Below are 18,261 nucleotides of genomic sequence, written 5' to 3'. Positions count from 1 at the left end.
GCGCGGTGCAAATAATCTCTACTGGCACAGAGTGCTGCACACCTCCCTCTCCTTTTCCTCCTCCTTTTCACACCAGGAACCTCCAGCCGCCATCATCCAACACCGGTGAGTTTCCCATTTTGACTCATTTCCTAGTCCTGGGCACCTAGATCCCAAGTCCTGGTTCCTGTTCTAGAGTCTCTGTACCCTTTCATTCCGGGAATCGCTGGCACCACATCAGAGACACTCCTGTTCCAAAGACAGAGGCATCTTGGGGACGCCTTGGGTTCCCTGTCTTTCCACAGCATAGCCGTTCCAGACTGAAGACTACAGTGGAGACGTCCACTGTTTTCTTCCAGTCTCCATTTCCGTGATTCTGGCAAAGCGGCTGGGATGCTGGTCCTTTGACAGAATCTTCCCATTGAGACTTAAGGGATCATGGGTAACCAGAATTCCAAACCAGACCCAACCACTCCTCTGGGGTATCTCCTACTCAACCTTGGCACCCTGGGGCTGGCTCAGGACTTAGTTCCAAATGCCTATATTTTCTATTGTACTACTGCTTGGCCCCAATATCCACTAGATAATTCTCAGTGGCCTGAACAAGGAACTTTTGATTTTAATATCCTCACTGATCTCGCTAATTTCTGTCACTACACAGGCAAATGGCCGGAGGTTCCCTACATCCAAGCTTTCTTTTACCTGCACTCCCATCTCTCTCTCTCTCTCTCTTTCTTTGCTTTACTTGCAATACCACTCAAATTCTCCTAACTCATGAAAATCCTACTCAAACCCCCTCAAACCCCCTCTAAAGACTCCTCAACCCCTCTCTATTCCCCTAACTTGGAGTCTCTCTGGGGTTAGAGTTCCCTTCGGCCTCTTCGGGGGTTTGAGTCCACTTTGGCCAGGTTAGGTAGGGTAGAGGGTTTGAGTCCCTCTAGCAGCTCTAGTAGAGAGTTCACATTCGATTTCGTTGGGGTTGGTTGTATGTGTGACAAGTCTGTGTGACTGTTCAGTGTGAATGATATATATGAAGTTCCAAGACGAAAAGTTGAGGAATTTGAATGCGCCTGAAGTTGCATTCTCTGTGAGGTCGGACTGGCATTGTGGAATTAAAAATGTAAATACGAAATTAGAAATGCAAAATTAAGGTAAAATTAAAATGTAATATTTTAATATAGCAATAAGAGGCCATTATTAAGGCCAGCAAAAGGGCGGGCCCCAGTTCCAGGAACTGGGGCGAGGCAAAGAACATATAGTTTTAGTAAACAATTCCCAGAACCCTTGATGACTAAGCCCTGAACTCTACCATACCATGTAATTGGAGAATTCAAAATTAAACTTACCAATCGTTTGTACTCCCTCCGAGTATTCAAACTCAAACTTACCAATCGTTTGTACTCCCTCCGAGAATTCAAACTTAAACTGACCAATTATCTGTACACTCTCTGACCACCCCCTTGTAGTTTTGCCTTTAAATACTGTGTAATCTTGTTGCTGGGTGCTCCACTCCTCTGCCCCTGCGTGGGATGTGAGTCGAGCCCCAGCGTGCTGGAACTTCGAATAAACTCCTCCTGCTTTTGCATCAAGAGACGTCTTTCGTGAGTGATTTTGGGTGGCGTTATCCCTGACCTGGGTTGTGGGAGCCCTGCCAAAGGGAAACCCAACAGCATAATGGTGTGGCTTAGCCCTCTGCTCCGGGGTTTATACAGAGACACCTTAGCCAAAGACCCACTGAAACTTTTGTAAGAAGGGCGGATGACCAGGCATCAGAGAGGTCCTCGGGACTTGTCTTTTGTTTTGTGTGTGCCACTGTCACTATGGGAGGTACCACCAGTAAATCTACTGTGTTAGAATACATGATCAAAAATTTTCCAAAGGTATTTAAAGAAGATTATGGTGTTAGCCTCAGTCCATCTAGGTTAAGAATCTTTTATGAGACCCATCCACCAGAGCACCCGACTTCCTCTTTTTCTGACCCACCTGAATCTCTTTCATCCCCACCTCATAGACCACCCTCTTATTTGTGATAGGCACTTTCATCTCCACCACTTCCCCAGAGTCCTTTTTTACCCTTCCCGGTGAGCAACCACACCCGTTCTCAACAGCCCCTTCTCTGTCCCTTACGTGAAGTGGCTGACTTTGAAGGTGTTGTCCGTGTCCATATGCCTTTCTCCCTCACCAACTTATCTCAGATTGAAAAACGTCTGGGTTCCCTTTCTCACAATCCTACCACCTACATTAAGGAATTTTGTTACCTCTCTCGAGCGTATGACCTAACCTGGCATGACATTTATGTCATCCTCTCTTCCACTTTAACCTCTGATGAAAGGGAGCGAGTTCTTGGGGCTGCTCGGGAGCATGCCAACCAAACCCATTTAACTGACCCTACCATTTCAGTGGGTCCAGAAGCTGTTCCTGGGCAGGACACCAGATGGGAATACCAACTAGACACCCAATCTGGGTGGCATGGCCACACTCGAAGGGACAAAATGCTCCAGTGTCTCCTAGCGGGCCTACAGGCTATTTCACATAAAGCTGTTAACTTCGATAAACTGCGGGAGATTATTCAACTCTCTAGTGAAAATCCAGCAATTTTTCTTAGTCGCCTCACTGAGGCTCTTTTACAATATACTCACTTAGACCCAACCTCCCTGGCAGGAGCTACTGTTTTAGCTACTCACTTTATCACCCAATCTTCTCCTGATATTAGAAACTGAAAAAGGCAGAAGAGAGCCCCCAGACTCATTTGAGAACTGGTGAATATGGCCTTTAAAGTCTTTAACACCTGGAGGAACGGGCTGAGGCAGATAGGGAATCCTGCATTTGCCAGAAGGCCAATTTACAAGCCCAAGCCTTAGTGGCAGCCCTGAGGCTGGCACCTACTCAACCAGCCAGAAACAACCTACCAACTGGAGCCTGCTTTAAATGCAGAGAGGTAGGCCACTGGGCCAGCCATTGTCCACACCCACGACAACCTTCCAGACCTCTTCCGGCTTGGGGTCAAATGGGACATTGGAAAAGTGACTGTCCCTTGGTGCCAAGACACGGAAGGCCAGTCCCTCCAATGCCTGACTGTTCTGGGTTGGCAGCTGAAGACTGAAGGAGCCCCGACTGACTCGTCAACCCTGATCACTCTCGCCGAACCCAGGGTAACACCTAAGGTAGCAGGTAAGTTGACGTCCTTCTTGGTTGATACAGGGGCTACCTATTCTGTCTTACCTTCCTTCCTGGGACAATTATACCCCTCCCCAGTCTCAGTGATGGGAGTTGATGGATATCCCTCCAAACCCCAGGTAACAGGTCCTGTCACATGCCTTATAGACAACAGAATTATTACACACTCATTTTTAGTGATACCTACCTGCCCTACCCCACTTTCAGGAAGAGACCTTCTTTTTAAGTTAGGGGTCACCCTACACTGGGCTCAGGACCCCTCAGCACTACTTCTACTACCATTAATCTCTACTCCACCCTCCATACCAAACCCTCTTTTACCTTCTGATTTAGTGGATCCCATTGTGTGGGACATTTCTACTCCTATTGCTACATTATTTAAATGAATAATAACATTCACCTGTTATTATTCATTTAAAAGACCCCTCACATTTTCCCTCGCGACCCCAATTTCCCATCTCCCTGACACATAGGCAAGGACTGAAAACTCTCTTATTGAATGCCGCTTATCTAAAGGTCTTTTAATTCCTACACATTCACCGTATAATACTCCCATCCTACCGGTAAGGAAATCTGACAGCTCATACTGCTGAGTGCAAGATTTGCGCCTTATTAAATGAAGCTGTAATACCTCTACACCCTGTTGTTCCTAACCCTTATACACTACTTTCTTGCATCCCACCGTCTACTACTTACTTCTGTATACTAGATCTTAAAGATGCCTTCTTTACCATTCCACTTGATCCAACTTGTTATCAGACAGAAATTACAATACCCATTACTCCCAAATCAGTATCTTCTAATTAGCTTCCCTATGCCTGTTTTACATATGACCAATCCTCTGAAGGTTGTAAATATTGTACATGTATATGTAGATGCTATTACTGGTCATGTAGGAGACATGATGCCTTTGAAGGTGCCGGGTCTGGATATTTCTTTTAAGAGCGAGGGACATGTGTCTGGAACATTTTTTAGTAAAGGCAGTAACCTGTATCTCCGCATTCGTGACCCTTGGGACACCAGGAGGGTATCAGGAGTCGAGGGCAAACTGTATGCTACAGCTTACAGCTCCCTACCCTCAGGAACCCTTCATATAGCACAGGAATACGTTGCAACCCTCCACACTTCCATATGTATCTCCACCAGCATATCCCAAGTGGAACAGACTTTACAGGAACAAATCCTAGGAGCTCCCAAAACAGTTGCTGTATCTTCCTGGATACAAATCATTCAACACACTCTATCCTTCCTCAATTACTCCCATGCCTCACCCAATATTTTGTACTGTTTCCTTTGTGCTTCACTTCAACGACCCTTACTTGCAGCTGTACTAATTAATTCCACCCAACCAGCACCTACATCCACACCTAACCCATACTGCATTACTCCTTCATTACAGGTACCTTTGGGAACCTGACACTGTCAATCATACATGGCCCTCCCAGATTTGTTTCCTTACCAACAATATCATACCTGTATTTTCAGAACAAACTCCCTGCTCGCAAAATATATCTATCACCTCCCAAACCACCTCAGCACCTGGAACATACTTTTGGTGCAACGGGACCCTAATTAAATGTATAAATAACACCACCCCAAGCCCTTGTTTTCCAGTAACAATAGTTCTCCAACTTACAGTATACAGAAAATCTGAACTCTCCTGGCTATTACCAAAACCAAGAACCAAATGAGCCACCTTTTTGCCTGTTACAGTAGGCCTCAGCAAGGCCTCTGCTTTCATTGTAACCGGACCAGCAGGAGGGGCATTGGGTCACAGCATAATGTCAGCTCAAGATTTCCAAACCAATTAGAAATAACTCTAGAAACCACTGCAGATTCTTTAGCTTTTCTCCAATGACAGCTAACCTCTCTGGCCCAAGTTACTTTACAGAATCGAAGAGCCTTGGACCTATTAACAGTGGAAAAAGGTGGATCCTGCCTTTTTCTTAAAGAAGAATGCTGCTATTACATCAATGAATCCGGTCTAGAGGATCAAAACATCAATACACTGACTCGACTGAATGAAGCATTATGTAATAGACACTGAACAGGAACCTCACCATTTGAATGGCTCTGATCGCCACTAACAGCCTGGTTACTACTACCCCTTATAGGATCTCTTGTACTAATAAGTCTCTTTTTTTCTTTTCACCCCTTGCCTCCTTAGATTCCTCCAAAACCGGCTCAAAGAAATGTCCAGAGTAACTGTCAACCAGTTACTCCTACACCCCTACACTCGTCTACCGACTGACCCAATCCCCACTGACTCTGGCCTATAACCCTACTCTGACCCTGTCCAGCAGGAAGTAAGCAGAACGATAACATCGCCCTTTTATCATCAAAAAGGCCGGAATGTCACGCGGGAACACGGCGCCAGTCAGGCGGGTAAAAGATTGAACAGGAAGAAGCTACAAGCAGGCCAACCCCATGCAGCTTCCACCTGATTAGTTCCCGCTTTATTTTGAACCAGCATAGGTCCTCCCCCCTCCCTTAACGACTATACTAATGAGGTGCTTTCACCTGATTGGTTCCCGCCTTTTTCCCTCTGCCCCCACTCAGGTCCCCTATGCAACTATATAAACCTCTCCCTCCCGAGCAGCGCGACTTCTTGGGCCTCTCTCAGAGACCCATGAACGTTGCCTGAGCCCCTCTCCAGACATAAACCTCGCCCAGGAGCACAGAATAAAAACTTCTCTTTAACCCCACTTTTGTGCGTCCTATTCTCCTTGCCTTGACCTTACATGATCCACACAATCAAATGCCTTTGCATAGTCAATAAAACACAAGTAAACATTTTTCTGGTATTCTTTGATTTCAGCCAAGATCCATCTGACATCAGCAATGATATCCCTTATTTCAAGTACTCTTCTGAATCCAGCTTACACTCTGGAAGTTTCCTGTCAATGTACTACAGCGACCGTTTTTGAATTATCTTGAGCAAGATTTTATTTGCACGTGATATTAATGATATTGTTTGATAATTTCCACATTCTGTGGGATCACCTTTCTTTGCAGTGGGTACAAATATAGATCTCATCTAGTCAGTTGGCCAGGCAGCTGTCTTACAAATTTCTTGGTATAGACAAGTAAGTGCCTCTAGCACAGCATCCGTTTGTTGAAATATCTCAATGGGTAGGTGTTATAGCCCTTTTAAAACTATTCCTATTCTATTAGTCCGGCAAACTATACCAGCCATTACTAGCCTCGAAACTATTATAATTCAACTTAACCAGGGACCCAAAGGTAATCAGATACATCTATTCCTCAGGAGTTATCAGAATTATTTTGTCCAATCTGGGTGGCCAGGTGAACATTCCAATGATGAACATGATTTTGCAACAGGGGCGGGGGGGGGGGGACTGTCAGTCAGTGAGAGCCACTTACTAAGTTCCCCAAATAGAAACCCAAACAAGGTATGAGGGATCATGAGCAAGAGTGACTAGGTTGTGTTACTTCCTAACAGTTACACTGAGTTCTACCATCTTGTCATCTCTCACAGCTATAAATCCCTCTGAGGTTATCACTGAATACATTTTGATGTCAATAAATACCTCTTTAAAGAGTAGTTGATTAGCTCTAAGAAAGCCAGGAGATAAGATTTACTTGAAGCAGTGTTCAGATAGGTAATAGCGGATTTATATACGTGAGTTACAAAATGCTGTGGTAGAATTTAATTCACTCTTTGGAAATTTATGGTTTTTAAGGTCCACCTTATTGAGAAAAGGAGCTCTGGTGGCGTAGTGCCTAAGGCACTTGACTGCTAACCAGAAGGCTGGCGGTTCAAACCCACCAGCCACTCTTGGAAGGAAGGTTGGGCAATCTACTTCTATAGGAACACTGCCTTGGAAACCCAAGGAGGGGTTGGATGAGTCGGATCCAACTGCACAGCATTGGGTTATTGAGAATAAACACCATATCTTCACATTCATATTATAAATTTTTATTATTCCAAGAAATACATGCATGTATTTATAAATATAAATATAATTAGACATGCCACACTCTAACTCAGATACAGATGATCAATTTTAAATCTGATTAAGTTTGCAAACTTATATTATTTCAGGTAACTGCTTTATACTTTTGTTAAAGCAGCCAGAAACATGTAAGGCCAGAGGCTTAACCCAGGAGAGAAGTGGACAAGCATAACTTTGGTCTAAGCAGTGTCCAAGCATTAATGAATTTTCCTGGGTTAATCTAGATGCTCCTGAATATGGTTCAGTATTCTGAAGTTTTCTTTTTATCACATAAGAAATCTCCAACTTCACTTACACAAGTATGATGTCTTCAGGAGAAAGGCTACATCTCTCTTCAGAAAATTCTTCATTTCTCAAACACTAGATTTTAACAGCAGCTTAATGGTCAAAACACACAATTTCCAAACTACACCTCCATCTATACAATTCAGAATTGAACTGAGTTTATGAGCCGTGTTATTGTTTAAATCATGTAAATAAAACCTACATTGTTGAAGTGAAGCTTTTTCTGAACAAATGCAGAACAGGCAGGGCTGAAGAGATTCTATTAATAATGCGATATTGAGTTTGATATTGACTTTAAGAAGTATTATCACCTCCTTGACTAACCCTTAGCTGCCAGCAGACGCTGCCTCAGGCCAGTACACACCTAATTGCTCGGTAAAAAGGCCGTTTCCCTACCTCATTGAGCTGCATGATGTGATAAATTTGCCTCAGGTACTCGCTGCCACCTGGTTTGTGGCAGATATCCAGGACCATAGTGTTTATTTTCTGCTCAGTCAGTTCAAGAGCAATATCTCCTTCTTCTAAAGCAGTGCTTTTCTCCATTGCCATAAATGCACTAATACAAAGAAAGCATATGAATATCAGCAGTGAAGAATTGTAAAGATGGAAAATAATCAAAAAGATTGACTGTGGAGAGCCAATGTAAATCTCATATCCAAAGCACCCATAAAGATCTCGCTCAAATAGGTTAAGTCTTCCCAAACTGCTGCTGCTCACATAAACAGTGCCTTAGAATTAAACACCTGAAAGCATTTTTTAAAATGGAATAGTTTCTTTTAAAACATTTCTTTATTGCATTTATGTTCCTATCTATAAAACATTTTCCCATTACTGCAATTGTTGAAATCGCTATAGTCACGGGATGAAAACAAAACATGTCTTTTTAAGAACAAGTAAGAAATAATTTGTATTTTCTCTTTGAGGATAAAAAGTTATCTTTGATGCTAGAAATAGCTTTGGTATCGATCTTTTGTAGATGACTCTTTACACCTGGCTGTAGAACACATTAAAGACTAATTAAAGTGTCAAAAGAGGGAGCCCGTTATGCTAAATATAGGCAGGGTGCTTCCTGGCAATGAGCTTACCATTGGGTATTTTAAATTGGCCTTTTGACACCTGTTGCTTTTTAAAAATGTATGTCCTCTCTCCTGTTTCTTCTCTGTAACAGATACTTAGCGAAAGTTACTACCCTAATTATTCTTCCAGAAAAAGGGTCTACTATCACTACACCAAGAATGTACAAGTTATATTTCCCAAACACTTCTCTTTTGAGTACCCATACGCTTATTACGGGAGCTCTGGTAGCATAGTGGCTAAGGCACTTGACTGCTAACCAGAAGCCTGGCAGTTCAAACCTACCAGTCACTCCTCAGAAGGAAAATGGGGCAATCTACTTCCGTAGTGATACTGCCTCGGAAACTCAAGGAGGGGTCACTATGAGTCCAGCCGACTCGATGGCACATAACAACAACACACTTATTACTAAATTTAAACATTACTTACATGGTAATAATGGATGACTTTTTTTTTAAAAAAAAATCTTAAACTATACCAGACTGAAAAAGAAAGAAACAAAACAGAGTATGCAACTTCGATCATATACATTCTGCACTAATTTTCTTATTACAATTGCTATTGGGATCATGTTAGGCTCTGCAATTTAAGAATTCTTAAGAAAACTCATGGTTTTCCAGTGTTTCCCAGACTAAATGAAATTTACTGTGGTGTAATCAGCTGTATACTGCAGTTCATTACTGAAATTTTGCCATGATTATAAAATTAGTTCTGCTAAGAGCCAGTGCCGCTGACCTGAAGACTGAACGAAATGATACCCAGCTGCTGGATGTTAACGTTGATATTGCTTCCACATGTAGCTTCAAACATCCTTCTCCAATAAAAAAAAAAAAAAAAAGGAACTTTAAGATTACATAAACCTTGCTAAAATTTAAAGCCAATCCTACTTTGTCTTAGAGGTATTCATTAGTCAGAGTAAATCTTCAAAGACTTTGTTATAACAAAAAAAGTTTGCAAAAAAATTATCGTTTTGAAACTGCACACAGATTGCAAGCAAAATTCCTTGTCAGATTGTATAGAGGCTGACATTGAAAAAGTTGAGGCCTTCTGACAAAAGAGTGTCTCAGTGTCGGTCCCTGAATTGTATCCTTTCCTGTCCATCACTGTGCAGGTGAAGCAAATGATTGGATTCAGTCAATGCTGTGATTAATGAGTTCCTCTCTGGATTTGGGACTGCCTATCAATCATGTCATTAGGGAGAATGTGCCCTGAAAGAGGCAGACCTTAGCCAAGGAATAACTGCATTAATCTTAATCTGTATATGCACCCAGCCAGCCAAGTCAGGGTCACCATGATGAAAAACAATAATCTTCAACTCGACAAATTACTTTGCAAAGACAGACATTTCTTTACTTTTTGGGCTGTGTGTTCTCCAGAATATAAGTTGACTGTTTACAGCTTGAGTATTACTACAAAGTGAAGGTTATTTTAATGAATAGTAATGCTTTCAGGCAGTATGCAAGACAGGCAAGGCTTGCAGCTGCCACCTTTCCCACTACAGTTCTTTTTACCATTTCCACAAAATCAAAGTTAAATACTGATGCAAGTGAAAGAAATCTAGCTAAATTATGTCATGGAGTTCTAAGATAATCTTGATGGCAATTAAGATTTAATTCACGTTAATAGAAGAGCTAGTTTAGTTTAAATACTTATATTCCCACACTTTAAAAAAGAGAAAAAGATTATGGTAAAGCCAAAGCAACTCTCCTACGTAGACATCGTGGTTTAAAATACATTTTCCTTTGTAGTATGGATCTATAAATTAAATCATCATTGACTTGTGAGAAAATATTAGAGGTAGAAGTTGGCTTGACATCAGATAATCAATTTGAGATCAAAGTCAAGAGGAAACATTCCTATAATGTCAGAAACTTGTTTGAGATTCTAATATGAGTGACTAAATCAATTTTAACTTTTTTCAAATGATGCAATAACTAACTTTAAATCTGTATTTTTGTAGACTGATATCATTTGAAAAACTGAGAAAGGCACAGCATTGTGCTAATTAAAAAATTATTCAGAATTCTTGAGGGCTGTAAAACATTTTAAAAAATTAGTAATTCTTGATTTGTGGTGCATGTTGCAAGACACAGCTAAATAATCATTTTCCTTATTGCTAATAAGCCAGATATTAGCTAATAATGCCCTACTGTAGGGTAACAGATATGTTGGTACTGTTCATAAAATTTAAAACAAAATAAATTTTCAAAGAAAAATATTACTTAGGGATGGCTGTATGCAGCCCTAGGTATCTTACTTAGACATTGCTTTAAATTGATCTTATTTGAAAGAGGGGCTCCTAAATCAGCAGTATCATAAATCTAATTTTGTACCTATAATCAGATCTACTATTTTTACTCTTGTTTTTTCTTTCCTTTTTACAACCACTGCTATGGATAATGACATCTGGCCTTAATCTTTCAGTCATTGGATTAAAGCCTGTAAATTGGTACTGAATGCAAATGTAAAGATTAAAAAGGTCACTATCAATGTTACTAAACATTTGCCTGACTGTTATTGTTATTCCTATTCATGGGGTACCCAGAAGTAAATTTCTAAAAGTCATTATGTCATGACCAGGAACATCCTGATTACTTATTCTTTCAACTCATAGTCACGCCTCCTTTCGAGGTGGTATCTCTATGGAAGTAGATTGCCCAATCTTCCTTCCAAGATTCAGATTAATAGGAAGTCTCATAGATGAATTTTTGTAAGCAAAGATTATGAGTTATTATAAAACCAGCCAATGAATGCAATGTGTTTTAATAGAGTTTATAAATAACAAAAGGAGCTCTGGTGGCACAGTGGTTAAGGGCTCAGCTGCTAACTGAAAGGTCAACAGTTTGAATGCACCAGCATCTCTGTGAGAGGAGTAAACCTTGCAAGCTACTCCTGTAAAGATTACAGTTTAGGAGACCCTATAAGGGTGATTCTCCTCTGTTTTATAGGGTCACTGTAAGTCAGAATTGTCTTCACACAACAACAATAACACTAAATAACAAATGCTTATTAGTGCTGAGCTTGATGATAAGCCTTTTATGGATGTTAACTCCTTTAATATTTTGAAACTGTTAGCCTGGTATTATCAGTGAAACTGAGGCTTTGAGAGCATCCATAACTTGTATAAGATGATGCACCTACAGGGAATTTGCACTTGCCCATCTGATTCCAAAGCCTGAGCTCTTTATCACTACCATGTACTAGTAAAAGTAACCATATTTCAAGTGGTTTCAAGCAGAAAGCTGTAGTAACATTTGACCATATTCATGACCATATTTTAAAAGAATGGGGACATTGTGTGGGGTTGCTGTAAAAAAGGACTAACTTTGTAATCCAGAATTCCTTTATCAATATCATGCAATTCTATATCCGAAGAGTAATTTTAAGACAGGAGAATATTTAAATATATCAGGGACGCTTAAAACTCTTTGCAATATCACAAATCACTTAGCTCTTGATGACAAACCTATGAGAAGGCTGACATTTTCATACAGAAACAGCTGGGTGTGTTTATAGCTTGAGTGTGATATGCCCCAGTTGCCCTCTGGGATTCTTACATTACTAGATGAAAAATGTGTACCTTTCTGACAATCAGGTACACAGAAAGCAATAAAAAGCTTTTTATATCCATTAATTCCTTCTTAATTTAATCTCCATGCCCAATCCATTTATAAAATGCTGCAAGCTATCCACTGGATACCTGTTTGCACACTGAAAAGGACTGAAACAAAATTCTCCTGGGCTTAACCACCACCCTTTTAATCAGAAACCTTAAGATGATGACTAAACAAGTATAATGTTCCAGTGTATCAGTTGGGCTCAAATTTAACTAAGACAAGAAACTTCTAAAAGCCCAGTATTTAATGGAATACTTATCCTTTTCTATAGTTAACAAAGTTCCCATGAAATTACCTAAATGACCACTGCTGCCCATCTGACAACCTTTTGTTATTGTTGTTGTTTATTGGTGATATTCTTATTGTGAATGCACTTAATGAAATCCTGTGAAAGAAAAACATCACCTTACCATTCAGTGCTCAATTTTCTTGCTTTCAACAATTGGCGTTCAATCCAATTGGGTCTTTGTTGTTCAATGCTCTGTATAACCTTTTGGGTCATTTGATTAGGGCTACTTGTCTGCTCCCTCATGATGCTTTCCAAACACACCGAGATTAAACCAAGTTTCTCTTTACTCCATCTGTCAAGGGAGGCACCTGTTAAAAGTTCCACAGTGTTTCCATCCTCAAATATCCGACATATAATTACAATCAAGTTCCAGACAAGCAGGCCAGCTTTCTTCAATTCAACAAAGTTTTTTGACATTTTTCTCTCAGTCAGAAAAAAGAAGTATTTAATTGGGGGAGGCAAACATGCAATCACCGTAGGTAACTTGCTGATTACAATAGATACTGTCTGAGCAGCAAGCCTCGTGAAGCCTGGGGAAGAAAAGAAAGAAAAGGTATGATTAATATTAGCATTTGCGTTCTCTCACTGGGTTGTTATGAGTGTTCTGTGGTGATGTCTAATTTTTTGTGGAGAAAATTGTCAAGAAGAGCAAGTGCTTGACATCTTCCAACAGAACTATACTAGGGTCCCCTGCAGTACTGCCTAACGCTTCACAAATCCCAAGTCTAAGCAATGCCAAACCCATTTTTCTTTTCCTCCCACAAGAGAAGATTAGAAAATTCAGAATTATTATTAATATTTTTATCTAGTAAAGCTGCAGCTTTGAAGGGTCCAAATGTTCTCCTAGTTGACAAATGCTGGAGGACCTCTTCACAGCCTTTGATACCCCCTCAAGCCTCTCTCCTTTTCCATGGGAATCCATGAGAAAGAATCATTAACATTCTTCTCAGGGACTGGTTCCTTCTTTTCCTTAGTCCAACTGGAACTCTGGTAGCAAAATGCCTAAGGCACTTGACTACTCCTTCCACTCCTTGGAAGGAGGGTTGGGCAATCTACTTCTGTAGTGTATCCACCTCAGAAACCCAAGGAGGGGTCACTATGAGTCGGGTCTGACTTGATGGCACCTAACAACAACTGTCACCTTTTCAGACCGCTTTCCTGATCATCTCATTTAAAGCAGTCCTTTCACAACCTTACTATGACAGGCCCCAGCCCTTCTCTATTTCAAAAAAAAAAAAAAAAAAACCCACCTCACTGCCGTCTAGTCGATTTGGATTCACAGCACCCCTCCTTGGGTTTCCAAGGCAGTATCACTACGGAAGTAGATTGCCCAGTCTTCCTTCCGAGGAGTGGCTGGAGGGTTTGAACTGCCAGCCTTCTGCTTAGCAGTCAAATGGGATCCTATATTGTTGCCTTTAGTATAGTACTTAACAGGGTCTAATAATTATATCCTTTATTTTTTCATTATCTGCCACCCTCCACTACAATTTAAACTCCATAAAGGCACTACTATATCTCCAGCACTCATTACCTGTCATATAATAATGGCTCAGATAAATATTTATTGAATAAATTAGTCAATAAACGGACTCATGTTTACCTCTCTTCCTTTGCTTTGTCTCTTTGTGATCAGTGCTAGATCCACCTTTTTAACAACATTTTTTGTTCTCCATATTGTTGTCGGGTGCTGCTGACTTGGTTCCAATTTATAGTCACCTGATATAATAATGAAACACCTCCTGGTTCTATGTCATCTTCACAATTGTTCTCCTTACTTGCTATTATTTCTATGAAGGATTTACATGAGGATTTTTTAACCTCAACACTCTTGACATTTTGGGTTACGTAACTGTTTGTTGGAAGCGGGGAGCTGTTCTCTGCATTGTAGGACACTTTAGTGACATCTCTGGCCTCTACCCACTAGATCTAAATAGCTTCCCCCCAGTTGTGGCAACCAAAAATGTCTCTAAACCCCAAACTCACTGTCATTTTGTCAATTCCAATTCATAATGACCTTATAAGACAGAGTAGAATTGCCCCATAGGGTGTCCAAGGTTGCAAATCTTTATAGAAGCAGATTGTTTTATCTTTGTCCTGCAGAGTGGCTGTTGGGTTGGAACCTCTGACCTTTTGGTTAGCAGCTGAATGCTTTAACCACTGCACTACCTAAGCTCCTAAAACAATATCTCTAGAATTGCAAAAGGTTCCCTAGGGGCAAAATTGCTCCTTGTTGAGAACCACTCTTAAATGATTCCCAAATCTTTATTTCAAGTCTTTGTTGGGCACTCGTCTCTGTTCTAGTCACCATTAAACCAAAACCAAACCAAACTCAGACATTAAATTGATACCAATTCATAGCGACCTGCTTTGGGTTTCCAGGGTGGCAAATCTTTATGGAAGTAGATAGCCCAGTCTTCCTTCATGGAGTGGCTGGTGGGTTTGAACCGCCAGCCTTCCAGTTAGCAGTCAAATGCTTTAGGCACTACACCACCAGAGTTCCTTAAGTCACTATTAAGTCAATATAAGTACAGCTAAATTCATTGTCTTCCTCCAAACTGGGTTGGCTCTACTTGTTTTCCTTCCTTCTTTCTTCCTTTTTCCCTCCCTTCCTTCATCCCTCCTTCCCTCTTCCTTCCTTCTCCTTTCTTACTTTCCTCCTGTCTTCATATCCTTCATACCTAAGAAATGACCAGCACTGATAAAGCTTCCCACCCCTTCATCTCTGACTTACTTTGCTCCTCCCTGGGTCCATGGCTATGGACCTAGCTAAGACCTTCCTCACAGTAATACTGCAGTACTCTTCTACCTAATCTCCCTAAGGCAGCTTATCCCTGTACTGTGATGCCAAATTCATATACTATGAGTTTTATTAGCTAATTTTTCAGCTATGATTGTTTGAGTGGCTCTCCACTGTTGTGTGATCAGTCTGCATAGCTTTACTCTCAAAACATCCCAGAGTTGAACCTCAGCCTGTTTCTGTGAGGCTTCTCTTCGAGACCTTCAACATGCTTTATTCTCTTTACTTTTAGGTTTCTAGATATCTCATGACTCTCATACTGAATGCCCTATCTTGTCATGGTTCACCCAAAGTCTTCAACTCTTAATTCAAAGTCCCTTCTCCTCTTCTGAGTTTTTTTTAAAAAATATATCAGTCATACTACTATTTTGGTAATTAATTCCACCCTGTGCCATTGTTTATATTATGGCCTACTATTGTTTATTTTATGTTGTTATTTATGTCTTCATGAGTTGTCTCTATCACTAGACTAAAGAGCATGGGGGGAAAAAAAATCCCAAAGCCCTTTAGTATCTTACAAAGCCAGACACACAGTGTTTTGATACACTATGCACATAACTGAATTTGAACAGTGAAACTGAGTGAAGAGCCAAAGGAGACAGCTTTGTTTTCTTTAATAAAACATCCCTTATGGTTATTATAAACCAAAAACCAAACCCACTACCATCAAGTCGATTCTGACTCATAACAACCCTATAGAACAGAGTCGAACTGCCCCATAGGGTTTCCAAAGCTTCAAATCTTTACAGAAGCAGACTGCCTCATTTTTCTCCTGTGAAGCGGATGGTGGGTTCAAACCACTGACATTTTGGTTAGCAGCCAAATGCTTTAGCACTATGACACCAAAAAAAAAAAAAAAAAACACACACACACACAAAGTCACAGCCATCGAGTTGATTCTGACTCATAGCAACCCTCCTTGGGTTTCTGAGCTGGTAAATCTTTACGGGGAAGTAGATTGCCTCATCTTCCTTCCACAAAGCGGCTGGCAGGTTTGAACAGCCAACCTTCTGGTTAGTAGCCAAATGCCTTATCCACTATGCCACCAGAGCTCCTTAACTATTATTACTCAACCATAATAATAATGAAACAACATGAAAAATTTTCAAGGTATTTGTAACATTTAATAGAGTCCCTTGATTCCAAGAAAGTGCAAAACTCTTGGAAAACATGTTTGGTCTAGTGACTCAGAAATTTATGACAACACAAGAAGCATTTTAACAATTCACAGGGGTGGTCTTCTCAATTTTATAAAAATTTGATCCAACACAATTTGAATGATAAGACTGTTGTGTTAAATAAGATAATGAATGTAAAAGCACCTAGTGTAGTACCAGACAAAACATAATTCCTTGATCAATGTTTTCTTTTTATTCCAATGAATGTGTGTAAGTGAGGTCTACAATATCGATAAAGCAAATTAAGAAACTCCCTTGTGACCTCTTTTCTCTGTGTTCTCAAGTTATTTTAAATAACTTATGGTTCTTTATGTGTTTGTTTCATATTCCCTATTCTACTGTCAGATATGTGGCATAAAAGATTATATCTTGTATTCCTTTCTATCCTAAAGAGGGCTTAACCATAGGTCTTGAGTAAACAATTGGCAATCTAAGTAGGTATCAGGTAAAGATGATAGTAATTCTCTTCAAACCTGTACTTCTTATATTTTATAAAATCTGAGGACTCCAGGCATAAAAATCCTCAACTACTTCATGTTGTAAAGACTGAATTACCCATTAAAGCTGAATGCAAATTCCAATCAAGACCTTTAGGCAGATGACACATCAATAAATCCATTCTACTAATGACAGGGGCTCTGAAGTCTATGGTGATGTTTACAACACATCAGGGAGAGATCTTTTAAGAATGCCACACACTCATTTTTCTGTATTTAAATAAGCTGAGTTCTGTCTGTGCCAAAAGTGATTATAATACGTCATGTTTTAAGATGAATTCCCAATTTCAGAGATGATAGTGTGAGAAAAGTATATTTTAGAATGGATGTAATATAATACATGTCCTAAACAAACAAACAAAAACAGACCTGTTGCTGTTGAGTTGATTCTGACTTATAGCAACCCTATAGGGCAGAGAACTGTCCCATAATGTTTCAAAGGCTGCAATCTTTTCTTTTTCAATTGTGATTTGGGTGAAAGGTTACAAAGCAAATTCACTTTCCATACAGTATAATATACTTTTGCATTATAAAATATGGAAATCGTATTATAAAAAAAGGAAATTTACAAAGAATGAGCTAAAGACAAAATGTTTTTATAATTAATTTTACTTTATTAGTTATAAAAATATCAATAATTCTTTAATGATAATAATGTGATTCAATATGCTATATTATTATATTGCTTTTAAACTCTGAGCTTAATACTTCATGATACAGTGATTCAAAAGTAAAGTTCTAAGTTTAGTGTTTCAATTCTTGGTTTTAATGGCTGACATAGGTGAAATACAAAGATATACAGAACATACATTGTTAGCTGTGTTATTAAACTTGGCACTTGTTTCTCATTCTCAACCTCCAAAAATGCAAAGGCTATTGTTGAAATATGACTAACAATTGTCCATCTTTAATGAGGTCAATTTTCTTGCAAATAAATTGAAAAATAGTGCATCTTTATATTTTTAAGGAAACGATCCAAGAATCAGTGGAATTCTTCATTTTGAGTATTTCAAATTATGTTAAAATTTATATTTTCAAGGTTTTAAATACAAAGATACAATATTTTTTATAGGTAACACTGGTTTTATAAAACTAATATTTGTAGTTTTTATAAATAAATTACCTGATGACTTCTAAGAATTCTTGTATTTTTGCCATCAACTTCTTTAACAATTTGCATGTGAACAATGCTATGAATATATTTTGTTTGCAGCACTACCTCTGTTACCTCTCTCCAGAATCTGTTTCAGTTACATCAATTATTTCAAGTTTCCCTATAAAGCATTCTTTTTATTAAAAAAGTAATTTACTGTTGAGAAAACATCTTCTCTGGTACATCTTTCACTTAATTGCTGTCCAAAAACAAAACAAAACCTCTATTCTTTTTTGCA

At 39.6% G+C, this 18,261-nt stretch overlaps 1 protein-coding gene across 1 annotated transcript in view; it reads right to left on the bottom strand.

The window, feature by feature from the left end:
• Positions 1–18,261, bottom strand: part of KIAA0825 (KIAA0825 ortholog) — a 653,154-nt gene that overhangs the window by 360,684 nt on the left and 274,209 nt on the right. Inside the window, exons 15-16 of the mRNA XM_042781175.1 lie at positions 12,520–12,928; positions 7,815–7,974 (exon numbers count right to left, since the gene is read on the bottom strand). Coding sequence (XP_042637109.1) covers positions 7,815–7,974; positions 12,520–12,928 — 569 coding nt within the window. The remainder of the gene's footprint in view (positions 1–7,814; positions 7,975–12,519; positions 12,929–18,261) is intronic.

The sequence above is a fragment of the Orycteropus afer genome, unplaced genomic scaffold (genome assembly GCF_000298275.1).
Source record: "Orycteropus afer afer isolate SDZICR_OR568_19922 unplaced genomic scaffold, OryAfe1.0 scaffold00093, whole genome shotgun sequence".
NCBI classification, from domain to species: Eukaryota; Metazoa; Chordata; class Mammalia; order Tubulidentata; family Orycteropodidae; genus Orycteropus; species Orycteropus afer.
The sequence above is the reverse complement of the archived record's forward strand: the minus strand, read 5'-3'. Positions and strand labels throughout refer to the sequence as shown.